This window comes from Crocodylus siamensis, chromosome 3, assembly GCF_052110815.1.
Source record: "Crocodylus siamensis isolate JL-2025a chromosome 3, ASM5211081v1, whole genome shotgun sequence".
In the NCBI taxonomy this organism is placed as follows: domain Eukaryota; kingdom Metazoa; phylum Chordata; order Crocodylia; family Crocodylidae; genus Crocodylus; species Crocodylus siamensis.
Window position 1 is genome coordinate 131,420,251 of NC_143397.1, and position 27,942 is coordinate 131,448,192.

The following is a 27,942-nucleotide window of genomic DNA, read 5'->3' on the forward strand; positions in this document are numbered from 1 at the left end:
ATTGATCTCCTAGAATTCCACCATCCCAGTATTTTTATTTTTTTTTTAGCAGCATGTACGTTTAGATATGTATAGTAAATGAATGACTTGCCAGTTACATCCCACAAGAACTGGCAGAAGCAATTGACTGCAATGAATAATGTGAGGATTTTGTTAGCCTCTTCCATTGTGCTCCAAATTACATGCGATTACCAGGGATCCAGGTTTTCTGTTTGCAGAAAAACACATATTTTTCTCCTTTAAATGGAGGGGAACGTGGGAAACCACGTTTCCTGTTCCAGGGTGATAGAATTCCAGCCTGCAAGCAGCTGCTTGGGGCTGGCGGGAGTGGGACATAGGGGGCAGGAGGTGCTATATGCATGTAGGCACACTTACATGCATGTTGCAGCCAGGCAAAGTGGTGGCTCCATCAAGCAGCTCCGTCAAGTTAAGTATGTGGGGGAGCAGGCACAGGGGATAAGTTGAAGTAATTGGGGGGAAGTACAGGCCCTGTGTTGTGGGGGTGGGGGAAACAAGGTCATGCGGCAAGGGGGCACGTGCTCCCTGAGATGTCTGTGCCCACAACAGGGTATGGAGCTGCAGCCAGGCTGGACCAGCTCCAGGCAGGAGCCACCTCTGCAACCCAGTGCGGGGGCCCAGGTGTGGGAGGCAGCGCCACGCTGCCATGGCCACCAAGGTGAGGTGCCCCGTGCCTACCCGGCGGCAGCAGGGGGGCCCAACTCTGCACGACTGGTGCCACACCTCAGCTTGACAGCAGGGCTCTCCCTTGAACGCCGGGTCCCACCCGCTGGGCCATGGAGGCAGCTCCTGCCTGGAGCTGATCTGGCCCAGATGCAGCCCTGTGGGCCCACAAATCGGGTGGTGGGGGGATGTGCCCCTCCCATGTCGCCTGTACCCACACCTCCCCTTCCCCACACACTGGATGGCTGGGGCTTGGGGGCAGTGAGACAGGAGTAAGGGACTCTAGCAGGTTTGGGAGGGGCTGTGGGTGGGGAGTGAGAGGTACTGGCAGGGCCAGGTGAGCTGTGGGTATGGAGTGAGATGCAATGGCATGGGCAGAGGCAAGGCGCAGCCATATCAAGGCTGCTCAGTACCACAAAGCAGCAAGAGGAATAGCTGCAGTTGAACCTGTGTTCTGGTGAGAGAAGGGGGCAGGGGGAGCTCTGATTTTTCTAGGACAAGACAAACTAAAATCAAATGCCAAAATGTATAGATATTTAGAATTTACCTTCTTGTAAGTATTGAGGAACCTGTAGGCTTCCCAATTGCTTTAAAATTGTAAATGGATCATTGTGTTCAGCTAATACTTTTATCTAACTATCTATCTAGTGGCGTTTCATTTTAATCATGGAAAAACATGCTTGTGGGTTTTCTAAATCAGAGAGTTTGTGACTTATCTGCAGACAAGGTTCTTTGGGTAGATGTGATATCTCTTATTAGACTAACTAAATAGTTGGAAAAATTGTTCTTTGCAAGCTTTCGGGCACAAACACTCTTCTTCAGACATAGGCAAAGAATGCTACAGAGTCCGTCTATGCCTGAAGAAAGGTGTTTGTGCCCGAAAGCTTGCAAAGAACCATTTTTCCAACTATTTAGTTGGTCTAATAAAAGATAGCACATCTACCCAAATGACTTTTATCAGAGACTTTGAGATTTTAAAAAAGAGAAAACCAGAATCCCTGGTGATTACCAAGTCTGTTCATGCTTTTTGCATGTTTTTCTGATTCAGGGTTTCTGTTCTTTTTAGATGGGCCTCAACCAAAAAGTGAGGGAAATTTTAAAGTTGGCAGATAAAACATAGAGTACCAAGAAGAAAATATAAAGGCTCCTTTTGCATATAGGTATTGAGACATGGCTTAGCTGTAGTCTGTCAAAATAACCTTCTAAAAGTTATGGAAAGTCATGGACCAATCCAGAACTAATGGGGAGCAGTATCTAGTTCTTTTTGTTCTAAAAAAGAATATACTTGCACTACTTTTTCACCCTCAGAATTTAATGTCTCTGCTGATTCACATGCCTGGACCTGCTGGAATGCCACTGAATTAACTTCTTTTGCTCTCATTAAGGCCATGAAGCTATTTAAAATTAAGCTAAATATGTCAGAGCTAAAATTGCTCCCAGTCTTTTTTGTGGAATAATATATCTTTAACATTATGGCTGTTAACTCTTGTACTGTTTGTTACTCCTCACCTTTCCTTGAGTCCAGGCAGAGTGGATGTTAATTGAGCCCAGCTTTTTCAAATAGAAGAACGTAATGGAGAACATAAAAAAAGCAGAGAATATGACTAAGACTTTTCTTGGCTAAACATAATTATGTACAAAGGGAACTTGGATAACATTTTTGTTCCTTTCATTTTCTTTTTTTCCTTCAAAATTCACAGTTGGGGAATTGTATAGAGACAGTATTTCTGTATTGCTGCCTGAAACCAGGCAGCAGTTGCTATGTTCTAGTACGGGTTACCCTTTTTCTTGCTCTCAAAAGGGCAGTTGAAGTTCAGTGACACTTCAAATGATACTGTTGATGTTGTTATTTTATGTGCAATATTAAGAAACTATACTTGGTATCAAATGTCACATTTCATTCAGTATCTTGCATGTTAGAAGGAAAAGGAAAAAGCTCTCTCTAGGACAAAATCTTCCATTTCACTTTAGACTTTCATGTGGAAGTAGAGGGTTTTTTAAATAAATGTGTACTGCAATATTATATAGCATACCTGTTCAACAGTGGATAATAGAATTTCTCAGTTGAAGCTTTAAGGTTGCATTTGTGATCAAATGTTAATTGTTTATTTTTGTTTCTTGGCCATCATTTACATTGCACTTGAACAATTGCAAGAAACTTTTAGGAGTCCTAAATTTTAGGGTAGCAATTCATAGATAGATTTCGTAGACATTAGGGTCTGGAAGAGACTTTGTGAGATCGAGTCCAGCCCCCCTGCCAGAGGCAGGAAGTCTGCAGGGATCAGATGATCCCAGCAAGATAAATGTCCAAATGCCTTTTGAATGAGTCCAGAGTAGGTGCTTGGACCACCTCTGGTGGGAGTCTGTTCCAGACCTTGGGCACATGGAATGTAAAGAAGCTTTTCCTTGTATCAAATCTGAATTGACCTTCTAGAAGTTTGCGGCTATTAGACCTCGTTATCCCCTGGGGAGCCCTGGTGAACAACTGTTCTCCCAGATCCTGATGCCACCCCCCTTATATACTTATAGGCAGTCACCAAGTCCCCCCTGAGCCTTCTCTTTGCCGGGCTGAAGAGTCCCATGTCCCTCATCCTCTTCTCATAAAGCTTGCTCTCTTGGCTTTGATCATATGTGTGGCTGTCCTCTGGCTTCTCTTGAACTTATCCACATCTCTTCTGAAGTGGGGGGTCCAAAACTGGATGCAGTATTCCAGCTGTGGCCTTGCTAAGGCCAAGTAAAGTAGGAGGATGATGTCCCTGGTTTTGCTCAAGATGAACCGGTAGATGCATGCCAGAGTTTGGTTTGCTCTGTCAGCCATGGCATCACAATGGGGGCTCATGTTCATCTTGTGGTCAGTCAAGACCCCCAAGTCCCTTTTGGTCATGGTGCTAGCGAGCATAGCACTGCTGAGCCTATAAGTATGATGTTGGTTTTTTTTCTCCCAAGGTGGAGTACTCTGCATTTCTCTACGTTGAATGCCATCAAATTTTGGTCTACCCACTTTGCAAGCGTGTCAGGGTTGGCTAGCATCCCCAGCCTGTCCTCCAGCGTGACTGCCTTCCCCCATAGTTTAGTGTTGTCCGCAAACTTTGCCAGTTCGTATCTTACTCCCAAGTCTAGGTCATTAAAGAAGATATTGAAGAGTACCGGCCTGAGTACTGAGCCCTGGGGGATTCCACTGGTAACCTTGTACCACGTTGATTTGTTCCCATCAGCTAGTACCCTTTGTGTCCAACCCCGGAGCCAGTTCCCCAGCTATTGGGTCATGAGATGGTTGAGGCCACAGTTCCCCAGCCTGGTCATGAGGATATCATGGGATATCAAGTCAAAGGCCTTCTGAAATTCAGATAAATGACATCAACCTAGTCTCCCTTGTCCAGGCAAATAAGTCCTAAGCCTCCTGCTAACATGCTCATCATGATGAGCCCATGATTCCCAGTCTCCTAGAATATTCCCTAGTTCTTGCTCTTTGGTTTAGAATAGCTTTTATTTTCTTTGCAGTAGTATTTGCAATATGCCTTGGAAACTGAGTGACTTGAGCAATTTTCATTTATCTCACATTTCAGCTAGTTTGAGAGAGGAGAATTTGGAAAGGGGGGAGAAGGGGTGTGGAAAATCTGGATGACTTTGAACCTTCTTGTAACACCCCAAACAAAAATGTCACTTCTCTAATAAAGTAGACATCACGTCAAGTGAAAAAATATTTTGAATATGTAGAAACACTGGGCCCTTAGGGAACAGAGTTTTAATTTGAGAAAAGACCTTCGTGGTAGGCTTTTAAAAGACCTGCACATTTTTGACTACCTGTATTCCTTTGGAAAACATTAATTTTGAAGAATAAGACATAAAGATACCATGACACACTTTTTTTCAGTTCTGTGCTTTTAGCTGAACTTTAAATTCATGTGTAGAGCCTTTCTTAGGAGTGACCTGTTTTCCAGAGAGATCGAGTTCCTGCTGTTGCTTGAATAACAAAAGTATAGACTTAGGAGCCTGGGGTGTGCATGTCTACGGTGCATTTTTTTTAAAAATGTTCCTTAGAATAAATGGGATACCATAAAGTAAAGCCTCTACAGTCCATTGAATTGTAAGATAACTGTTCACTTAACATTAATGAAGCCAAAAAATGAGTTTTATAGAGTTGCATTGGGGAAGAGTAGATGCATTGTGTTCATACTTTATTCCTTTTTCTCTCTCTATTTTTCATGAAGGCCTACAGCTTTGCTTAGGGGAAAAGAGAATGGGAGCTCTGATAATGCATAGGCTTTGAGACGGGCAGTTCTGGGAATTTCTTAAATGGAGTCATTGAGTTCATTCTATCCAGACATTGTGCAATTCATGGGTGAAGGTGAATGCTAAAGAAGAAAAAAAATTTTCTTTTCTTGGTACAATTTCTCTTGGTTCATTTCTGCTTCTTCACATTGTCTGTGTTCTGTTGCTCTTCTTTATGTGCCAGGAGCAAAGTAAAGCTGACAAATTACAGGTCTCTGAATCAACGTATAGTGATATTGGCAGTTTGCTCCTATTTTGAGTGCAGGATACAGATTGAAACAACGTGTGAGAACAGTAAACAAAAAAAAAATCAAAACAAGGAAAAGGAGGAAAGTTGAGGAGGGAAAAAAAAAAGAGAGTAGCTGAAACAAACCAGTGGAGAGCCAAAGACACTTGATGCGCAACATACTGGCAGTACTTCTACTGTACTTGCTCCAGGTATCCATGTAGCCTACTGCTGCATAGCTGTAAGATAGATGTATATAAAAAAATGTTCAAAGAAATCAGATCAGAATAATGATGTTTCTGCAAGAACTATTTGGCTAACTAGGGAAATGACTGGAGGTGCAGACAGAAGTGCCAGCTCCCAGCTGTAACTTAGAACATTTTCTGCAAAGGCTTCTCAGTTGCAATGTTACCCCAGACCAAATTAAGTTCACTGATGGTTTAAGGGAGGAGGGGAATCCAGCTGTGGGCTGGGAGCCTGCAGCTAGGCTCCTGTCACAATGGCCACAGGTCTCTGCCAGCGCTGTTGTTTTCAGAATGGGAGGCGGGGAGGGTAATGGAGAGAGCTCCTTCTTGGGGCTCCCCAGCTGCTGCTGAAGGGTGGGGTGATTGAATTGGAGCCTCTGTCCCCACCCTGGGAGCAGTCTGAAAAAAACCCAAACTGAATTCTCCCTGCTACCTTCCCCCCTCCCATTATGAAAACAGCTACAGGCTGGGTCTGGCTGGCAGACAGAAGTTACAGAAGACGCTACATTTTGAAACCTCTTCATCTGATACCTTATGCAATGAGGGGTCAGATTTTCCCTGATCAGCCATTTTTTAATTTGTCTACAGCTGTGGACTTGTGTTCGGTCACAGCTATAAACTGGTTTCTGTGGCAAATAAGGCAAAAATTGTCACTTCTGTCTGCACCCTAGGTTATCACAGAATCACACTGGTGTGACCACAGATGAGTTTCTTGTGATTACATGGGGAAGGGAGTAGAAACCATGGAGAGAAAGGGTAAAAGGAGAAAGGAAATGGACTTCACATGGGGAAAAATGGGTGAGTTGGTTTTTTTCATGTCAGTGTTATTTATGCTGTTTGTTTTTGTAAGTTAATGTGTGACTGTGTACTTGGCAAGTGTACCTTGTGAAAGTTGGAAACTATGGTGGGCTCAAAAATGTCTGGCATTCTATGACTGATAGCTTTACTAGTGTTGTTACTGCTAGAAACATTGACACAGGTAAGTTGATCCTTGTGTAATCATAATTACATAAATGCAAATATTTTTTTCAAGATAAAGATATGACACATTGCAGTACATCAGCACAATTTATATAATGGAATTCAGTAGCATAATGTAGGGAGAGGCTGGGCAAGTAGGGCATCAGCCCTATGTGTTGACCTGGGGGAGGGTGCTAGAATAGCCCCACTTCTTCCCCCAGCCCCGTTAATTTTTGCCACGGCAGACATATGTTGTTTGGCCATAGGAGAGAAGCAGGTATAACCCCGTGCAGCCAGTGTACAGGGAACCTATCCTCCCATTGGAACAGCCCAAGCCCACACAGCTATAGCACAAGCTGCTTCTGCAAGTAAGACTGCTTACTCTCCTTCCCACCCAGGGCCCTGGAGGAGCTCACTATTCCTCTAATGGAATGACTTCAAATCAAGTAGAAGTAAAAAAAGAATATCCAAAGAAGTATTTAATAAGTAAAAAAGATGTTGTCAAGCTTGTTGAGGGCCTTCTTCCCTTTTTGTGCAAGTATTAAGGCTTATGCAATTAGCAAGCATTAGATGAATACTGCCACTGCTAATATGCACTTTTATATGGTGCCTTTTTCTTTACTGAGTTTCACAACTTGTAGTAAGGAGTTAAGTATTGTAATCCCATAGTTAAGTATTATAGTATCGTTAACTACATTGTAAAGTTAAGTACATATTTACAGATATTTATAGAACCATAGAAAATTAGGGTTGAAAGGGACCTCAGGAGGTCATCTAGTCCAGCCCCCTGCTCAAAGCAGGACTGACTTCAACTATGCCATCCCAGCCAAGGCTTTATCTAGCCAAGTCTTAAAAACCTCCGAGGATGGAGATTTCACAACATCTGTGGGTCACCTAACCTGCTTCAGTGCTTTACTTACTACCTTCTTTTGTGAAAGAGTTTTTCCTGATATCTAACCTAAACTGCCCTTGCTGCAACTTGAGACCCTTGCTCCTTGTTTTGTCATCTGCCACTACTGAGAACAGCCTAGCTCAGTGGTTCCCAAACTGTGGGTCGCGACCCCAAATAGGGTTGCAGCATCAACACATGGGTCATGGGCGTGGGGGCTGTGGGTTGGGAGTGAGGGGCCATGCTGAGGAAATGGGGTCATGCTGAGGAAAGGTTTGGGAAGCACTGGTCTAGCTTCATCCTCTCTGAATCCACCCTTCATGTAGTTGAAGGCTGCTATTAAATCCCCTGTGTCTTCTTTTCTTCAGACTAAATAAATCCAGTTCCCTCAGCCTTTCCTTGTAAGTCAAGTGCCCCAGCTTCTTCACCATTTTTGTTGCCCTCCACTGGACTGTCTCCATTTTGTCCGCATCCTTTCTGTAGTGGGATGCCCAAAGCTGGACCTGGTATTCCAGGTTTGGCCTCACCTGTGCTGAATACAGGCAAATCATTTCCCTTGATCTTCTGGCAATTCTCTCACTAATACAGCCCAATATGCCGTTAGCTTTCTTGGCTTGTCCACTGTAACCCCCGGGTCCTTTTTTGCAGATCTGCTGCTTGGCCAGTTGGTCCCAAGCCTGTAGCAGTGCATGGGATTCTTCTGTCCTAAGTGCAGACCTTTGCTCTTGTTCTTATTGAACATCATGAGATTTCTTTTGGTCCAGTCCTCCAATTTGTCAAGGTCTCTCTGGATCCTCACTTTATCCTCCAGCGTATCTACTACTCCCCACAGCTTGGTGTAATCCATGAACTTGTTGAAGGTGTACTCCATTCCATCTACCAGGTTGCTGATGAAGATATTGAATAAAACAGGGCCTACCCCTGGGGCACTCCAGTTGATACTGGCTGCCAACTAGATATTGAACCATTAATTACTACTCCTGAGAGCATGGCAATCCAGTCAGTTTTCTGTACACCTTACAGTCCATTCATCTAACCCATACTTCCTTATCTTGCTTGCAAGAATGTTGTAGGAGACTCTGTCAAAAACCTTGCTAAAGTCAAGGTATATGACATCCTCTGCTCTCCCCGCATCCACAGAACCAGTCATCTATCTCATCATAGAAGGCCATCAGGTTGGTCAGGCATGACTTGCCCTTGGTGAATCAAAGCTGACTATTCCTAATCACTTTCTTCTCAAAGTGCTTAGGAATGGATTCCTTGAGGACCTGTATATAGTTAAGAGCGGAGTAGTTAAGACACAAGAGCTTTGAGGTCAAGCTTGTTTAGTACTTGCATTAAAGGCTGCTGCCAGTGACTCACCTATGAATAGGAAACTTTTTTACTATTATTATAATTCTGGGGAGTCAGAAATGGCTCTATTACTCCCTTGTATATTATTGGCTACAGAACCAGGTAGGCTGGAACCTTTCAGAGAGAGTCAATGTCAGAAACAAGAATAAAAATAAAGAGCTAGGGCTCAAGATACCCTATTGGCAGCAATTGTTATCAGTATGAAAGCCTCATTTTAATGATTGCTAAAGAATGAAAAAAGACCATATCTGTCTTTGTTGTTTTCCATCTGTATACATATGCTTCATTTTTTCCCCGGAAATATACAGTATCCATATGTTAGCTAGCAAGTCTTGTGGGAGGTATTCTTAAGAAAATATGGCTGTAGATAGCCAACTGTGAAAGTCAGATATTATTTCTGTAGTGAAATATAAGACTCCTAGTTGTTCAGTTGGTAGGCCTGGTCAAAGCATTTGTCCGTGCTACTGCTTTTCACTCACATTTGTCAGCACTTTACTAACGTAGCTGGGTCTGACCATTTTTTTCATCCCTGTGTAACACAGCTGAAACTCACTAACTTTGGTTATTTAACAGGTCTTCACCAGCTAGAGTATGGCGTTGTCGTCTTGGTTTAGTGCACAGTTGGCTACAGTGAGGACAAAGAACATTTGTCTTCAGGCTTATGTGGTTGTGCAGTTAGATATTCCTGTGTATTCCTTCTTTCCACTCTAGCATGTTCCCTGGGTACTCTTGCCCAACACAGGTTGTCCGTGGGTAAGCTGCCTAGATTTACCTATTGTGCACTGAGCCAAATAATACACTGATGTGAGGCGTGCTTGTGACAGGCAAAGAGCTGCAGTATATGTATAAAGAGAACCATATTATGACCACCTAGTTATCTCCCATGCTTTTAAGGCATTGTAAAATCACGTGCAAAAGTTAATAAAAAATACTTTGCTTATACTAAATTTATTTTTACAGTTTTTCTATAATTTGTGCAAACTCAGTTGTGTTGTTTGGGGAGAAAAAAACTGCAGTATGCCCTGAAGCTTAAGAAAGCCATCCATAGTAATGGCTAGGAATGCATTATTTTAAACTAGTGGAGGTTGACCTTTTTGGCAGGTGTACCACAACTTAGAACCTCCCCTTCCATGAGTGCCACTTTGATCCCCTTCTACTGCCCCACTTGTGGCTCAGTGTTTTGCTCCCTGCCCTATATGCCACTGTGCTGCCTTCCCATCCCCAATCTCCTGTGTGCCACATAGAAGCTGCCTGTGGCACACTAGGCCACAAGTTGGCCACCCCTGTTTTACAAGCATGTAGAGCTTGACAGAGGCATTGCTGCCTCATTTTGGTAAAATTTCTCCGATTTGAGTGGCAGAGAATAATTTATTGTTTTTTACACAATCCAAGTTTCCATATATATAAAAATATTTTTAATTCGTAAGCCTGAGAGGCAACCTTGTAAATATCAGCTGAGTATAAACCAGTGCATTGGATGATGACATAAAACCTGAAATGGGCTTCAGGCAAGATAACTTATCTGGAACTAAGTGAAAGGACTCTCTCTCATTCTCCTTTTTTTGTCACCACTCTGGAGTAGAGGTGCACTGGTGTATCGGTTACATATCAGATCGGCACCAATAAAAGGAAAGTTAACATTATTGGCTATCAGTGCTTTTTTTCCTGTGTAGCCAATAACGTTCATCAATAAATATAATATGCCTCCTAGCTGGGGCCCCCCAACACCATATGCATGTGTGCGGATGTATGTGTGCATGTGGCCAGGAATGCAGCCAGGCAGCATGGAGAGCAGCACCCTGCAGATAAATCTGTGGCAGGAAAGAGACATGGAGGCGGGCACAGATTGAGGCCCTCACGGTAAGGGAGGAAGCAGGGCTGGGAGTACTGCACAGCCAGGATGGTGAATGTGACGCAGGGCTGGGGCGGGAAGTGGGACAGAACTGTAGACGGCTCATCCAGAGGGTACAGGGGAGTGAAGTTTGGGGGGGGAGGAGCTCCCTGCCACTGCGGGCACCTGCGGGTATGTGCCCCCTCAGACTGGTATGCAAGGCACTGTGGGCTCGGGCTCTCCGCTCTGCTGCCTTTCCCTCAGGAGCCCCATGTGGGACATGCACCGCCTGCCTGCCTAGTAGCAGTGGGGGTGACTCATTGTGCCTCCTGATGCTGGGCTGGCAGGGGGCACACAGCCAGCATGGGGCCCCTGGAGCAAAGGCAGCGGGACAGAGAGCCCCAAACCCACAGTGAGCAGCCCACATCTGCCCTCGCCCTGCCCAGCTTGGCTTGGCTCTGGTTAAAAGCATTCCCCCACTTAAAAATGGTGATGGTGGCGTTTGAACTAGTTTATTCAACAAGCTTTAGTTCAAGCACCCTTGCTGCTATTTTTAGAGCTGGGATGCTGATCCATTGGACAATCCACCTGTGACTGTCCCACTCCCTCCCTGGGTCACATTCACTGTCCTGGCTGGGCAGTGCCCCTTGCTTCAGCCCACTCCCTCCCTCACCATAGGGGCCTCTATCTGCCTACTCCACACCCCTTCCCCTCCACAGACTTACCTGGAGGGAGCTGCTCTCCATACTGTCTGGCTGCATTCCTTTAAATCAATTATCAGATCAGTATTGGCTGATATGGCTTGTTAATAATCAGCTATTGGTATCAGCCAAGAAAATCTTTATCGGTACACCCCTACACTGGAGTAATAGAAACACTCTGCTTTACTCTGCTAGCTTCATGCCATGGCTGCCTTTGCGTTCCTTATTTTTAGGAGGCAAGGCTTTTTTGGACAGCTTTTATTGGAACACCTATATATTTGGGAGATCGCTTTGATAAACTTTCAGGTATTGGGTATCCTTTCCCTGGTCTGAAGGGAAAGCAGACACAAGCTGAGCTATATATCAAAGAAAAGACTCCATGCAAATTCAGAAAGTCCAGTTGGATGGATGGAGGAGGGCTGTGAACTAGGAATGAAGGTGTAAACAGGACCTCTTACAAGACTAAAGAAGAACAGTAGAACAGGCAATTTATTTAGTATCAGAGGGAGGCAGTTATTACCTGTAGAGTGCAGGGAGATGTTTGGCAGTGTTTGTAAAGTTGAAATGAGCCATAAAGCCATGTTCTGTATTAAAACCAACTTTTTTACTGTCCGGTAGAGTTATGAATTCATGTTCCTACATCTATTTTCTGGAGGTGTTTTGTAAATTCCCTTTGAGCATGAGGATAGTGAGATCAGAAAAGGAGTGGCTTGTTTTTTTTGTGAAAAATGTGCTCCTACTGGGTTTTTGTCTGTCCTTCTATATTTTTATACATCCTTTACTTATTTTCTCAATACATGGGATAGCGGATGCTTTGTGAATTTACACCAGATTCCAACAGTGACAACAGCAGTTACCCGCTTCACTGTGACATGTAAGGCTCCCCTACAGAGCTGGTTCCTTGTTTATGTTGGAAGCATATATACTGTGTGTGAACTTTGTGTGCTAGCAGAATACAGGCAGACTGTAGCCTCTTAATATCTAAAGAAGACTATAGAAAGTAGGGCAGATTTGCACCTTATAGACTAACTAAATCGGGGTGCACAGCATTAGCAATGAGTTTACTTCATCAGATGCTGTGAAGGGGCTGCAGGAAATGGCTTCTAAATAAAATAACCCCCATGATTAGAATGCAAAGGGCTGGGAAGGTGGGGAGGATAAAGTGTAAAATATAAGTATAAATATATGAGTGTTTAACGAGAGGTTTAAATATTATGAATCTTTGTTCACTCCACATTGGTATAACAGCAAAATTACATGCACAAAAATATACATGCATAAAGTAAATACTAATAGATTTTTTCAAATACATATTAATATAGATTTTCATTCTGTATGCATGCTTTGTTACATGATGTTCGAACCAAGCTCTTCACTGAACGATAGATGCATTTGTTACAAAACTGCTCTTTTGCTTGATACTAGTAAATCATTTGCTATTCAATGTGGACCTGAAATTTCATGTGCATACCTAATTAAATGAGCAACAAGTGTAGTTAATAATGAAATAATTCATTTTTTTTTATTTTATTCATAATACAGAAATGGAGAATCATTTAAGATTGACCAATTTTTGTAGCAGCTCATTTGAAACAATATTGAAGTTCAGTAATATATGCTCTGAAATTCAGTATTTGACAGATGGCGTGGGTGGTTTGTGCCATTTTTATGACAAATCCAGTTACAAACATAACCATAAAATAAGGTATCTTCATTCCTTGTCTGCTGCAACATACAGAGGGTGAAAAATGACAGGGAAGAGAGAAAAACAAATTTATTTCATGCTTTTCTGTTGTACTATAATGATTTTCATGTAAGCCCAAAATAAAGCCTTAATAGTAGTACTCTGAATAAAATGCACTTGCTATAAATCTTAAAACATTTATAAATTATTTGCCTTTTTTTTATATTTTCTTTGCATAATGTCATACCAATCTTGTAAATGACATTTGATACTGAAAGATTACAATAAACAAGCATTACTTTTTCCAGACCAAGATAAAATAAACTTTCAATAAGGTACACTTAAGGTTAGAGGAATATCAGATAATCTAGAGATAGGCAGTGTCTCTCTAACAGTTCCCTGGAATAGTACAGGACTTGCTGTAACTGGCTCATTTTATTTTCATTAGCCAAATTGAAAGAGATGAGAAAAAGTAAATGATAGAAATAAAAGTGAAATACCTCCAGGCAGCATCATATTCTAAGATGTTCTTTATAACAAAGAGCAAGCTAAAAAAATGTAACCTGACAAAGTCTCCCTAATTAAAAAAATAGAAAATAAGAGTCTGCAGATACAAAAATAGTCTGTATACTATTTTTCTTAAAAATCCAGTATATAAAATAATCAGAAGTTTTTTTGCATATGTCATTATTTTAGGTGCAGATTGCCAAAAAAAAAAAAAAAGGTTTAAAAACTGAAAATTAAAATTGGTCCTCATATCAATTTTGAATCTGCTATTGGACTTAACTCCAGCTTCCCAGGAGACAACAGAAGTAACTGGTTCTGTTGGTTTTTTTCCCCCAAAATACTGATATTTTAATTCTTTTTTTAATGGATAAGTGTTTTTTTAAGTTCGTTAAATGTTTTATTCTTTGAAGATGCCATTGAATTTATTGCCATCTAAGATGTGTTCTCTGTAGGTACTTATATGGCCCATCTCAGGCATTACATCCCTGAAGCAAGTGAAAATTGCACTTTCCCTTCCCTTTCATGCTCAGCAGCATCTCCCTTCCCCCATCAATGGCTGCCCTGGAGGTTTGTGCAGGAGCTCAGAGATGTTCCTGCTCATTCCAGCTGGAGACAGTGGCAGCAGCGGGTGGGTCCCTCCCCCCCCTCCCTCCCAAGTGTTTCCTGATAGTCCAGGAATCAGGCACAAGGTAAGGGAACACTTGCTGTCACCATGGCTTCTACCAAGCCTGCCTCTATGTGAAGTCTGATTGCTGCAGGATAGTAGGGCTTCTGGAGGCCCCCCTTCGCCTCCTGCCCCTGCCTCAGGTGGGGACAGTGGAAGTCGCAGGGGACAAGGCAGGAATGGGAGGGGGGAGGGAAGAGAATGTGCAGCTGAGCATGAAGGAGAAGAGTGGGGTGGGGAGTTTCTTACCTTGAGGGATTTAAAACAAAGCAAAGCAAAAAAGTTACCCGCTGCTGCTTCTGAGGTGCAGTCTGCCTGCCCCAGGGTGAGGGGAAGAGGCTAGGAGCCTGGATGCAGCCACCTCTGCACCACCAGTCACTGCTCCCACACCCTCCCCACTTTTAAAAACCTGGATCCATCCAAGTCTATGTGTATTGTATACATTAATAAATTTATCTGTTTGGCTTCCCAGTGAAGCAGAAAAATATTGCTAGCCCCATTTTGCAGATCAGGTACCAAAGCATGGAGAAGTTTGAAATGAAATCTAAGGTCCATTGAAATAAATTTGAGTTTTGCTGTCGATTTCAGGACCCTTATTTCACCCTGAATGACTTACTTAAGGTCACATGGAGCAAGAAATTGTAGTAGATATAGAAACAGAATTACTGTTTTCTGAGTCCCATTGCCACAGTCTTAATCACAAGACTACAGTTCTGAGTGACATGGGCTACAAATGCTGGTCCTCTATCAACATCAGTATCACTGCCATTGTTTCCACTAATAGAGCCAGCTGATTGTAATGTGGCAGCGAGTGGTTTCTCAAAGGAAACCTAGCATTAAAAAACTGAGAGGTTTCAGCCAAGAAGTTAAAACATTAACAATAATAGACATGAAGCTTGGCTTTTAGCTATAGTAGGACTGCAGCTCACAAACTGTAAATTCATTTCTTGCTTCCATAGACAACAAGGCACAGATTTCAGCATGTTCAGTTTATAGAAATGAGGGAAAATCTCTGGTCAACAGAGACACAGCATAGAACAACTCTGCAGGAAAACCAATCCTAGCTCTTCACTTTGAGGAGGATAGTTTAATCTTACAGGAGTAAAGACTTGTATATGTGGCTATTCATATGTAGACAAATAAAAAACTTCCACATGTTACAAATTGTGAGAAAATGTATTGTTTTCAGATTTACTTCTTAAATGTATATGATTGCATTTAGCCTTTGTGATTAAAAATATGTTTGTGATGGTGTAATACTTTGTAATGACTATGTGAATTTACCATTTTTGTATTGTTTTGTTTTTGTCTTAACAGAAGGCTCAGAAGTTGGGACTAGAGGAACCCCAGATGCAATTAAAGGTGTGAAACGGAAAAAGATTGTAACTGAGAACCATCTAAAAAAAATACCAAAATCACCTTTGCGAAATCCTCCTGAGGCCAAGCTTAAACAAAATGTAGAGCAACCGTCATCATCTAAAGTTCTTCTTGATGCTTCAGAACACACGAAGACACAGAATCATTTACCTGTACAGAATGGGAAAAAATGTACCAAACAAAATGGGGGAACACGTAGTTGCAGTGTAGCTACTGACGAATCCAAATCCGAAGTATCAATGCAGACAAAACTTCCACTGTTGCATCAATCCTTGGAACTGAACAAACGGACAGTAGAAGACTTTGATACAAGCCTGTTGAGTTTGTCAGAGAAGTCCCTCCCTAACTCCTTGTCAAGTAAAACAAAGACTGACAGTAATGAATGTGTTACTTTTGTTGATTGTAGTACTTCTTCCTCGTGTACACGTACAGCATTTGATGTCCTTTTAAAAGCTATGGAGCCTGAATTGAACACATTAGCACAAGAGTGCCCTCCTTGTGGAATGCAAATAGAAAAACTGAGACCAAATAAAACTGTAGTAAGCACCTCTTCCAGTCTCACACCCAATACAATGAGTGTCCAAAATCATTCTGCTTTGTCGTCGCCAGATGTTGTAGCTGGATCTCACTGCTACCCATGCACTTCAAATAATATGCACATAGCAACATCAGGCAAGAATAAACAATTACAGATTCAGTCAGTTTCTCATTCGCAAGAGCTTATTGCTAAGACTGGACAACATAATCATCAAATTGTTATGTGTCCAAGTTTCGCTAGATCGCTGGTACATCAGCAGAATCAAGAAAACCCAAAACTCCAGCAGATATACAGTATAGCAGTAACCTCTTCTGTAGTACATACACCATCTTCTGCTGTAGCTCAGGTTTTTCCTCAAAGTCAGTTAGTAGCTAGTTCTTCTTCACCGTTGTCAATTAATGCATCTAATTCCACACATTTATCTATAGCTCCCATGTATAATTCAGCTCAGATAGCATCTGTTGTCAGCCATGGTGTAGAACAAATCTGTAACCTTCTAAAAGACCAGAAACCTAAAAAACTGGGAAAGTATGTCTGTGAGTATTGCAATCGGGCTTGTGCCAAACCTAGTGTTCTTCAAAAGCACATCCGATCCCATACAGGAGAACGACCTTATCCTTGTGTGACTTGTGGGTTTTCATTTAAGACCAAAAGTAATCTATACAAGCACAAAAAATCTCATGCACATGCTATCAAACTTGGACTTGTTCTACAACCAGATTCTGGTGGTTTATTCCTAACCCATGAATCGGACAAAGCACTTGGTATTCATTCAGATGCGGAAGATAGTGGTGAAAGTGATGATGAAGGCACTGCTGATGAAAGACAAGATGATCAAGGATCCTTAGAACTGGAACCTGCACAAATAGTGAAAATCATTTCAAATCCTGAAACAACATTACAGAAAGGTAGTCCCATTCCCTTAAGCAATCCAGACTGTGTAATAGGTGACTCTTCATTGCATAATTCAGAACCTCAAGTACGGGCAACTTTACCTAAAGTTATAGTTCATCCTGTAAATGTTTCCCCATTAAGGGCGGATAGTCCAAAAGTAACAGATCCCACACCTGAACTTGCTGCAGCACAGAGAAAAGGAGATTTCAGAGTTACAAATATGCAGTCAAATTTCTCACACATGGCCTCATTCAAGGAGACTGAAATTAGGCACCACCAAAAAGTAGAAATGAGTTTATTAGAAGAACATCTTGAGTCTGCTATAGGAACAGCACATGCACAGCTACAAAGGCAGCAGGCAACTGATTGTTCCCAGGAGCAGCAAGGAAAATGTCTTTTGAGTCCTAGAAGTTTAGGTAGCACTGATTCTGGTTATTTTTCACGTTCTGAAAGTGCAGATCAAACAATGAGTCCACCAACTCCTTTTGTAAGGGGATTGCCAAGTTCTGAAAAAGACGCGAATAAAAGTATGACCTGTCTACCCAGAACAAGTGGAACAGTGGCATCTGTGGTACACACAGTTTGTGCTGAAAAAAATGTGCTTCTCTCTGGTCAAATGCGACCACCTATGGCAACAAAGACGCTTGAGGAACGCATCTCAAAATTAATATCTGATAATGAAGCTGTAGTGGATGACAAACAGTTAGATAGTGTGAAACCAAGAAGAACATCTCTTTCAAGAAGAGGAAGTATAGACTCACCAAAATCATATATATTTAAAGACTCTTTCCAGTTTGATTTAAAACCAATGGGAAGAAGAACTAGTTCTAGCTCCGATATACCAAAGTCTCCTTTCACACCAACTGAGAAATCAAAGCAGGTTTTTCTTTTGTCTGTACCATCCCTTGACTGTTTACCTATAACTAGAAGTAATTCTATGCCTACAACCAGTTATTCAGCTGTACCTGCAAATATAATACCTCCTCCTCATCCACTTCGTGGAAGTCAATCGTTTGATGATAAAATTGGGTCATCATATGATGACGTCTTTGTGTCAGGACCTGTGACTCCAGTGAACCAAGGTGGACATCCTCGCACTCTTGTTAGACAGACAGCAATAGAAGACTCCTCAACCAGTGAAAGTCAGGCTCTTGGACCAGCACGATCTGTAGATGAAAGTTACCATGGCTGTAATCTGTCTAATGAACCTTTACCACAAAGAAGCAAATTACATGTACCAGGAACAAATTTAGAAAAAGTAAAGAAATCACATCATGTGCGAGGTGCAATGTTTGAATGTGAAACTTGTAGAAACAGGTATAGAAAACTGGAGAATTATGAAAACCACAAGAAGTTTTATTGTTCAGAATTGCATGGACCAAAAACCAAAGCAGCCATTCGAGAGCCTGAACATAAACCAGTCCCCAACAGTACACAACCTCAAATTTTGCACTACAGAGTTGCTAGTTCTACTGGTGTCTGGGAACAGACACCGCAGATAAGAAAAAGAAGGAAGATGAAAAGTGTTGGGGATGATGATGAGCCACAGCAAAATGATAGTAACATATCAAAGAGTACGGAGGGTCAGAGCAAGGCAGGAAATCCTTCCAGCATGTCAAAACATAATGCAGCAATAATTGGTTCACATCAACATGGCAGTATCTTGCTTCAGAATTCTCAAATTCAGCTTGTGGCTCGAGGCACAGAACAAACTATTGAGCCCAAGAGCTCTCCTCTGATGGAAAAGCAAAGTAGTTCAATTGCACAAGAGAAGGTAGAGTTGAAAAGACAAGGAACTGGAATTTCAGTAATACAGCACACTAACTCGCTAAGCAGAACTAGTTCATTTGAGAAATCGGAATCTTTTGAAAGAGTATCACCAGTTTCTTTTCAAGAGGCTGGAAAGGCTGGGAAGAACCAGTCTATGAATGCAGTTGCAATTCAAGAAGATAGGCTTTCACATTTGAGCAATTCCCAGCACCATCAGCCAGTATCATCAGAAGTATCTAGAGTGGAACTTAAGGAAAATCAAATTGCTTCTAACGAAAGAAGTACAGCTCTGCAAACATTAAGACTTGTTCGCCAACACAACATCCAAGTTCCTGAAATACTAGTTACAGAGGAACCAGACAGAGACCAAGAAACCCAGTGCAGTGATCAGGAAAAGACAGAAAAATTTAACTGGCCTCAGAGAAGTGAATCTTTGTCAAAATTGCCAACAGAAAAACTTCCACCAAAGAAGAAAAGGATTCGTTTGGCTGATATTGAGCATTCTTCTGCTGAATCGAGCATTGACTCCACACTTTCTAGAAGTCTTAGTCGGGAGAGCAGTTTATCTCGCACCTCTAGCTTTTCAGCTTCATTTGATAAAGATGAAATTTCTAAGACTGAGAGTACTACCAAAGTGGATCTTATTAGCAAATCTTCAGAGTTCCTTATGATTCCTGTGAGCTCAAATACTCTTGGTGTGCCAGGCCCTCAGTACAGGGAAATGAGACGTGCTGCATCAGAACAAATTAGCTGTACGCAGCCATCCATGGAGGTTGTAGATTACAGAAGTAAATCTTTTGACTGTGGAAGTATGTCTTCAGCAAAATCTACTTCACAAGATATATCCACTCCAAAATTGTCTTCTAGCAGTGGAGTTACTGGACATGTACCTTTGTTGGAAAGGAGAAGGGGGCCATTTGTAAGACAGATATCTTTAAATATTGCTCCAGAAAACTCTTTGCCTCAAGTTAAATCGGCTGCTGCTTCATTTCAGTTAACTCATACAACAGACAAGTCCACAGTGCCATTTCACAGGCTGCAGACCTCTAGTAAATCTTCAGTGGAGTTCCCTTCAAATTCTCAGCACTTACAGACTTACTCCAAGCCTTTACATGAGTCTCAGGCAACAACACAGAATTGTCACCCTCTAAGCCTGTCTTTAGCCCAGCAGTCTTTAGGTCCTGTTTTGTATAATCAAGAACAACGGCTTTCAACAAATCAGCATTTACAGTCCTCCCTTAAAGTGTCAGCCCGAGGAGAACAAGAAAACACAAATGCATTTTCTTGTCAGTCTGTTGAAAAGGAAGATTGTTTTGCTCCCAAATATCAGCTTCAAGTGAAATCACTGAACATAGGTCAATCATATCCTCCTAAACAAATAACCACCACTCTATCAACCCAGACTCATCCAACTCAAGTTGGTCTGGGCCAGAGTCAGACCTCATTAGAAGTACAAACTAGAGTAGCTGACAGTAGGTCTAATCCATATTCAGTGCCTCCCCTAAAACAAATGACCCCCACCAGCTGCAGTGGTCAAATGGAACAGATTGCACCATTTGTGGTTCCTGTTCATATTCATAGTAATATTCCATCCTATGGCTTTGCCACTGTAACCCCGCTTCCTCAAATTATAGTAACCCAGGATCAGATAAATCAGTCTACTGGTAAAACAAATGTTGTGACAGTGCCAACCCTTGAAGGTAAAACCCAGCTGCCAAAATCTCACAAAGATCATAGGGTTTTGCAAAATTCACAGCCAGCATCCCTGTTTGATAACTCCCTTCCTGAAACTGGAAGCAGAAATTCACCGTTGTCAAGCTCCTTGAACATTATTCAGAAAGTGCCAGTTAGTGGACTTTCTCCTCAACAAGAGGCTACAGCTTCAAGTAAACGTATGCTTTCACCAGCCAACAGTTTAGACATTGCCATGGAAAAACACCAAAAACGTGTTAAGGATGAGAGTGGGGATCCTTGCACAACAGATGCTAGATCACTGAATCCACTGAACATTAGAGCCAGTGACCTTAATAAGCAAAAGAAACCAGTTTTAGTAAGACAGGTTTGCACCACAGAACCTCTGGAAAGTCATTTGCTGGATCCAGAGATTGTTCCGCAACACGAAAAAACCAGCAAAGTTATTACTTCCTCCGATAGGCTAATAACGGATCACCATTCATTTGAAGCTGGAGTTTCTGAATCCATAAAGGAGTCCCCAGAATCTGAAAACCTTAAATCTGCTATTTCAAGTTTTGTAGTACGAAAGCCATCTGAACCTCCTTCAGTAAATAATCAGCCTTCTGTTTTGAAGGCTTTAGGCAACAGTCAAGAAAGGAAGTCCCCTAGAGTTAATAATGAAGGGAAGCAAATTAATAATCAAGGCCAAGCCAAACCTGTAACTACTTTGTCAGTGGTAAATGCTGGAGATATGCAACGGCTGTCATTTCCAAGCCTAAAGACTTCAACAAATTTCACATGGTGTTACCTGTTAAAAAGGAAGCCGCTACATCTGTTACAAAATGACCAAAAAACATCGGCATATTCTACTTGGACTGTTAGTCCCAAAAATCCCAATCCTCTTGGTTTGCCAACAAAGGTTGCTCTTTCCCTTCTAAATTCAAAACAAAAAATTGAAAAACCACTATATACTCAAGCAATAACTACTCATTCCGTATCTGATGTATTGGTCTACTCAAGCAAGTGGAAGAACAGCTTAAACAAGGTACTTAAAGAACATTTAATGTGTATTAATTTTAAGAACCAAACTTGTGTTTATAGGCCATTTGCTTTAAAATTATACTGTATTTATATTTTGAGTAATGCAATGTGCTTTGCTTTTTCCCCTTCCTATTTTTGAATAATTACATGAATAATGTGTGTGACCTTTTGTATTATAGTTGTGCTGCACTATATAGCTATAAAGTTCTCAATTATTTCTGTTAAGAAACCTGTTCTTAAGGGTTTATTTCTTTTCATTAACATTTTTTCCTGAATTGAAATTTGTACATAAAGTTTAGTTTTAGCAGAAATCCATCTGGCCATTTTTACACTGCAAAAAAAGTGTAACAAAAATAGTTTCCATTTACATATTTTTTAAAACCAACTTCAACTTAAAACCGATTTATTTTAAAGAAAGAATGGGGACAGGGAGGCAGTGAGGTAATTTGGCCTAGAAAGTGTGCTGTTGTTTTCTGTGCTCAGATTGAGCAGGTATCTGTGAATGTCCCAAAAAGTGTTTTTTATCATTACTATTTGACAAAATGCCATTGTACATTTGCTCCTTCTCTTTCCTTGCCTCCCCTCTTCCCCTATCTTCCCCATTTAGTTTATTGATCTGAAATAATTATCGAGACATTGATGCTTAAAATGGAATTACAGCTTTCTTAAGAATATTCATTACCTTTTCCATGTTATCGATTGATATTGCTCCAAAGAAGCCATTAAATCTTTTGTGCTAAGAATATTTTCAGAGTAATATATGACTGGTATAACTATTAACAGTTCCATTAAGACACAGAGGATTACTTCAATAGCTGGGTCCACAGCATAAAATCACAGCTGACAGACCGCAGTTGAAGCAGTGCTCCTCAATAGAATATCAGTTTAAGATTTGACAAATCTGAATTGTTGAAGAAGTTTAAATCTAATATTTAGTGTTGTGCTTTCATGAGCTTCCAAAGGCAATAAAACTGTAGAGAACTATGAATGATGTATAGTCATGCATCCAGTATTCTCAGATGAAATGGGGTGGGAACTTGCTTGGAAGTAGGTATGTTTGCTTTATTGCCAAGATTGTGGGCCATTGCAATATGCCTGCTGTTGCTCAGAATATACCATATGAATCTGTTTAGTTTGTGAGTTCACTGCAGTTCTCAAATGATTAGGTTATGTATTCTTGAATACATAGGCACAGTAGAGTATGATAAGGCACTGTAGCAGTGTGCAATGTGAGATGTTGTTGTACCACAATGAGTAATCTTTCATTATGTAATTTATTTGTATGTTTCAGCTTGGTTTGTATAAACTTCATTCTCAGCCTAAAAAAATTCTATTCTTCCTAGGAGTGATTCATTGCAGTTAGTCTTCCATATAGGTGGTTAGGATATTATTTATTAAATTAAAATGTTGAGCACATTTTGAATGAACTTGAATAACCTTCCAGTCTGCACTAACGTGTAAAACCTTAACTTAATTTAGCAACTAGAAATAAATTATGATTACTGCATGTAGTCCATTAAATGGGTCTACATATTTTTGTGGGAAAAAAATCCACGCACAGAAGAGATGGTGATGTGAGAGGCAATTATTTGTGTTGCAGATATCTTTTATTGTATAGTGAGAGAGATCTTAGATGAGCTTTTTCACAAAAGGTACCCTTCCTTAGGTTTGGAAGAGAAGCAAACATAGCTTGAGCCTAGACAGAGCAATAGCCTGTGTAAAACTCTGTATTTAAATAAAAACAGTCCGGTTAAAGCAGGGGTGTCAAAAATAGGACCTGTGGACCAGATCTGACCCGTGGAACCCCTAATCATCCAGCCTTCAGTGTTGCCTGTGGGTCACAGACCAGAACATCACATGCAGCACATGCTGGCCCTCACCTTGTGCACTGGATGCAACATGCAGAACCTATTTGGCACTGACTGCACGCTTCATGCAGTTTGTGGGGCTGGTCTGGAATGCATGCTGCATGCCACACCTACCCTGAACCAGCCCTGCACCCTTGATCCAGGGCCAGTCTGGAACAGACCAGCACTGCATACTGGAGGAAGCATGCAGGGCTGTTCTGGCATGGGCTCCATATGTAGCATATGCCACAGACTGATCCCATGCTTCTTGTGTGTGCATGCCTGGGACTACTCCGTGCACTGCATGTTATGCCTAGAGCTGGGGTCAGCACATGTGCTGCAAGCAGTATGTAGGCTGGTCTAGGATGTGTACACATGGCACCTGCACCAGACTGGCCCTGCATGCTGGATTTGGAATGTGGGGCTGATCTGTGTATTCAGTCCACCCTGCAGACTGATTCTGCCTGCACTCCTCATTCAGCCCGTTGGCCAGATGAGGTTGACACCCATGGCTTAAAGGAATATAGAAGGGAGGTTTCAGAAGGGAGCACAGAACTGTTATCAGAAGGAACTAAAAGACAAAAGGGCTGCATCCAAATCAGTGTGGCTGTGCAGTATGTGGTACTGCAGATGCATCTGCGGCACCACATACCTCACATTCACCTGTTCTCCAAACTGCAAGGGAGCAGAGTGCGTGGGGGGGGGGAGTAAACCCTGGATTTCCAGGGGTCAAAAACCCACACAAAAAAAGTGCAAGCTCATGTGGGGCAGTGCGTGCCACTCAAAACTGGAGCCTGGGCCGGCTGCCTTGGTCCAGCCCCTGGCCAGGCTCCGAGCAACAGGATTGCTGCTGCTGCAGCCCCAGGAGGCCCCAGGACCCCAGGTAAGGTTGTTGGGGCCAGCCCAGTGCTGGGCCTAGCCTCCCCTACCCCATCCGGAATAACCTGCCACATGCCAGAGGGCATGTGGCACAGTCATTCCCCCAGGACAACTAGCTGCGGCACAAGGTGTCCCACTGCTAGATGTCCCCTAGGAACCAAATGTCCACGCTACTGTGGATGTGGCTAAGGAGTGCTATAGAAAGAATAACCAGATTAGTGAAAACACAAGACCAGTCAAGAGGGGAGAGAGTCATTCCCACCTGTAGAGTGTGGAGAGATTAGCAGTGATCACAGGTAGATTATAATAAGCCATAAAGTCAACATTGTGTATAGTTCCTGGTTTTTAGTATCTAGTCAAGTTATGGTTTTTTGTTCTTGAGCCTGTCTTTTGAAGATGTTCTGTAGATTTCCCTTGAGCACAAGGATTTTCAGGTCTGAAAGAAAGTGATCATTCTGTGAAGTGTTTTGCTTTCTAAGTTTGTCTTTCTGTCCTTTACCTTTTCCCTGCAATCACTTATTCTAGGGCAAGGGTGCTCAGTCCCTGACCCACAGGCCTGATCTGGCCCTTTACATCCTGTAATCTGGCCTGCATGGCAGCCCTTAGGTCCAAAAACTTGGCAGCACTGCTTTTCTGCTGTCAAATTTCCAGACTTACGGGGAACCCCATTGGCTGCAAAGCATTGCCCTGTGCACTAGCTTGGGCACACAGGACAGCCCAAGGCCTGGTCTTGCCATGCAGGGGCAGCCCATGCTCAGTCCCAGCATGTGTGGTCCTGTGTGGGGCCCCAGAACCCAATCCTGGTATGGGGGTGGAGCAGAGTCCCAAGGCTCCATCCCAGTGCATGAGGGTGATGCAGTGCCCCTGGGCAATTTCCTGGTGTGTAGGGCTCAGTCTGGCCCACAGACTGGTTCTGTGTTCTTCATTTAGCCCACAGGACCAAAAGATTGAGCATCACTTTTCTAGAGCATAGTTTTTCTCATCTTTTGCCCACATTGTTTCCATGAAGGCATTTGGTGTACTGGATGAGATGTACCATATTCTGGAATAGACATGCTTAGGATCCATGGGTTTTGATGGTTTCATTGTGGGGGGGTGTCGCCTGTGGTTGCATGGGAGATGTGTTGATGGGTTTTGTATTTATTGTTAACATAAGATTGTGTCCCATTTGGTGTTTGATCAATGGGGAGTTTGCCTCTGATGAGTTGGTCGAGGTTGAAAGCAGTTTTCAGGTTTGTTAGGTGAGTGTCACAAGCATAAGATTATGTCAGTTGGTTAGCAAAAAGCTCACCTATTGATCTAATCCAGTGGTTGGCAACCTTTCTAGGTTGGAATGATCCAGCTCAGGTGATAAGTGGCCAGGCACTAGGACCCAGCCACTGCTGCCATTTCTGCCACCACTTCTCCCCACTGCAGCATATTGAGAAATGTCTGCTGCTGCCACTTCTCCCCATCACCTCTTCTTTCCACTGCAGCACAGGAGAAGCCCCACCACTGAATGCCACCAAATTTTCACATCCTTGGGTCAGATCCAGTGGCTCAGCAGGCCAAATCCATCTGATGGGTTGTAAGTTGGCAATTCCTGGTCTAAAAAAAAGCTTTCAGTAAGTTTTTGCTATCTGAAAATAATTCCACTTACTTCCTCCATATAGTCAATCCAAAAGCTAACAGGAGTGATCATTAAAAATTATGTCTATACTCTCAGCTGCAAGGAGTAGTGTTTCCCATGCTCTGGTACTAGGACGGCATGGAAGAAAAGGGTCTTTTCGAGAATGGTAAGCTCTTCTCTGCAAAACAATCTCTCCTCCTGATTTGCATTGAATTTGGTGTTCCTTAGTTAATGTACCTTTTTGGGAATAATTTAATATGGCTGTATGCCATATGAAAACATTACTGTTGGAACATCAGTGATATAATATAAATTGGTAATTTGTCAGTGCTTGTATACTCTATCCGATCAAATACTTTTATTGTTCAACTTACAAAGCAAATCGTGCAGTGCATAACACCAGATCATATTCTTCTTTCCTTGCTGTTCTGTCTCATGTATGCTGTTTTCAGGTTTTTCTTTTCAAACACAGCTACAAAGCTTTATACTAGCTCCAGAGCCCAACTATCTAGAATCAAGCAAGAGACATCTAGAACACACAAAATCACCGTTGGGAGAATTAAAGATAATTTTGTTGAATTACTCTGCAATTTTCAGTGTGTTATGGATGTGTGAGGAACTGAATCCGGATCAGCAAGATCTCGTATTGCTGTGAAGGAAAGAACTCTGCTTCTGTTATTGTCCAGTGACAAGCTAGAGCCGAGCAACTCCAACAGGAGCTGTCTAGTATCTCTATGGTATTAAGACGCACACTAGTCAGAGGTGGGAAGACAGACATTGCATAGGACTTGAAAATTACAGGAGTGTGGTTAAGGATGCATTCTTGAAGCTCTTTGGGTAGAAAAGCATTCTGGCCCTATTGAGGTCGTGGGAGTTTTCATGGAGGGTTTAGATTTAACCCTTAGTGCAGATATGCCCTGTTTCCATGCTGCACCACACGAAGCCTGGAAATGAAGCAATGGAGCTGCCTTAAAGCATACCAGTGAGTGCATCAAGCAGTATACCTGAGAGTACCAATTGGCATTTTTCCTGTGATATATATTTGAGCCCCTTGTTTTGGGGAAGAAAAGTGTTATAGGTGTTTTCCACTACTTTTTGTTTGTGCATTCAAACAAAATCCTTGTGCATTCATGATGGAGAAAAACAAATTTTCTCTGGAAACAATTTCTGTTTAGAGTATAAATAATGAGTAACAGGATTTTGAAAAAATATTTTGGCTGTGTCCTTTTAAACAGTAGCTGTTATAAAAGGCAGCTGCCATGAATATTTAAGGTTATTTTGCTGCAAAACATCCATAGTTATTCATTTTTCTTCAAGCTTTTATGCTGATTTTTTTTCAAATGAAATACATTGTCATGGTGAAGCTGCAAAGAAATTCAATCTCTGTTTTTTAAGCCTTGCTGGCATCAAATTGAACAGTGATTTATTCTTAAAGGAATTACCAAAGAAGAAAGTGCTATAATAAATCATCAAAGTTTTTAATTCATATCTCAGATTGTACAAAAAAAAGGTTGTGATGATCGGAATTAAAAATTGAAAAGACCTCATAGGTCTTATGTATTCTTCCATTGCAGGATTTTTTTCCCTACAGGTTATTCTCCAATGTTTGTCCAGTTTTGGTTTTAAATGATTTGGGTAGTAGAATTTCAGGCATGTTTCTGGATGGTCAGACTGCTATCATAACAGGGAGTCTTACACTTCTATATTTCTAACTTCTATCCAGGCCTGATCAACAAAACAATTGGCACTAAATTCATGGCAGTTTCATCATAGGCACCAAATAATTAATGGGCATGGAAATGGAAACATCCTCATTCAGTTCATGTCCAGCTGTCCTTATAGAGGATTGTCTCTCTCCTGTGATCAGATGCAAGATTCAAAATGTTGAAGCTCCTGCTAGATCTCTTAGTACCTGACCAATTTGGTCATTGGGCTGGTTTTAGTCCTGGGTTTCTTCAGACTTACATAAATAACTCGAGACCGTGGGGTTAAAGTGGTACATCATTGGAGTAATGCAGGGGTGAATCAGCCCCTCTGCTTCCAGTCATAAAGAGCGGCAGAAACCACTCTACAGACTGTCTGGTATTGTTGAAGAAAGCATCTGTTTAAGACAGTATCTGCTAGTGTATAAGGCAGTGTAATTTTTTTTTTTCTCCTAATCCATCCACCAGTATCCGTGTTCTTTCCAAGATGAGGTTAAGCTACATTCATTTTCTAATATGCAGGAAGCTTGGTACTGCTGCAGCTGGTACTGAGCCCTCTTGATGGTTATAGGGTCAGTTGGTACTTTTCATGGGCTA

General features: G+C 41.9%; 1 protein-coding gene across 5 annotated transcripts in view; it reads left to right on the forward strand.

Annotated features, from left to right (window-relative positions):
- HIVEP1 (HIVEP zinc finger 1) overlaps nucleotides 1-27,942 on the forward strand; it is a 187,912-nt gene that overhangs the window by 120,104 nt on the left and 39,866 nt on the right. For 4 of the 5 annotated variants that reach the window (XM_090039205.1, XM_090039206.1, XM_090039203.1 and 1 more), the window contains exon 4: nucleotides 15,331-21,311. In XM_090039205.1, the coding sequence (XP_089895331.1) occupies nucleotides 15,331-21,311 (5,981 nt within the window). Of the gene's footprint in view, nucleotides 1-6,095; nucleotides 6,223-15,330; nucleotides 21,312-27,942 lie in introns of all 5 variants that reach the window. The other variant, XM_090039207.1, reaches the window with a different exon arrangement.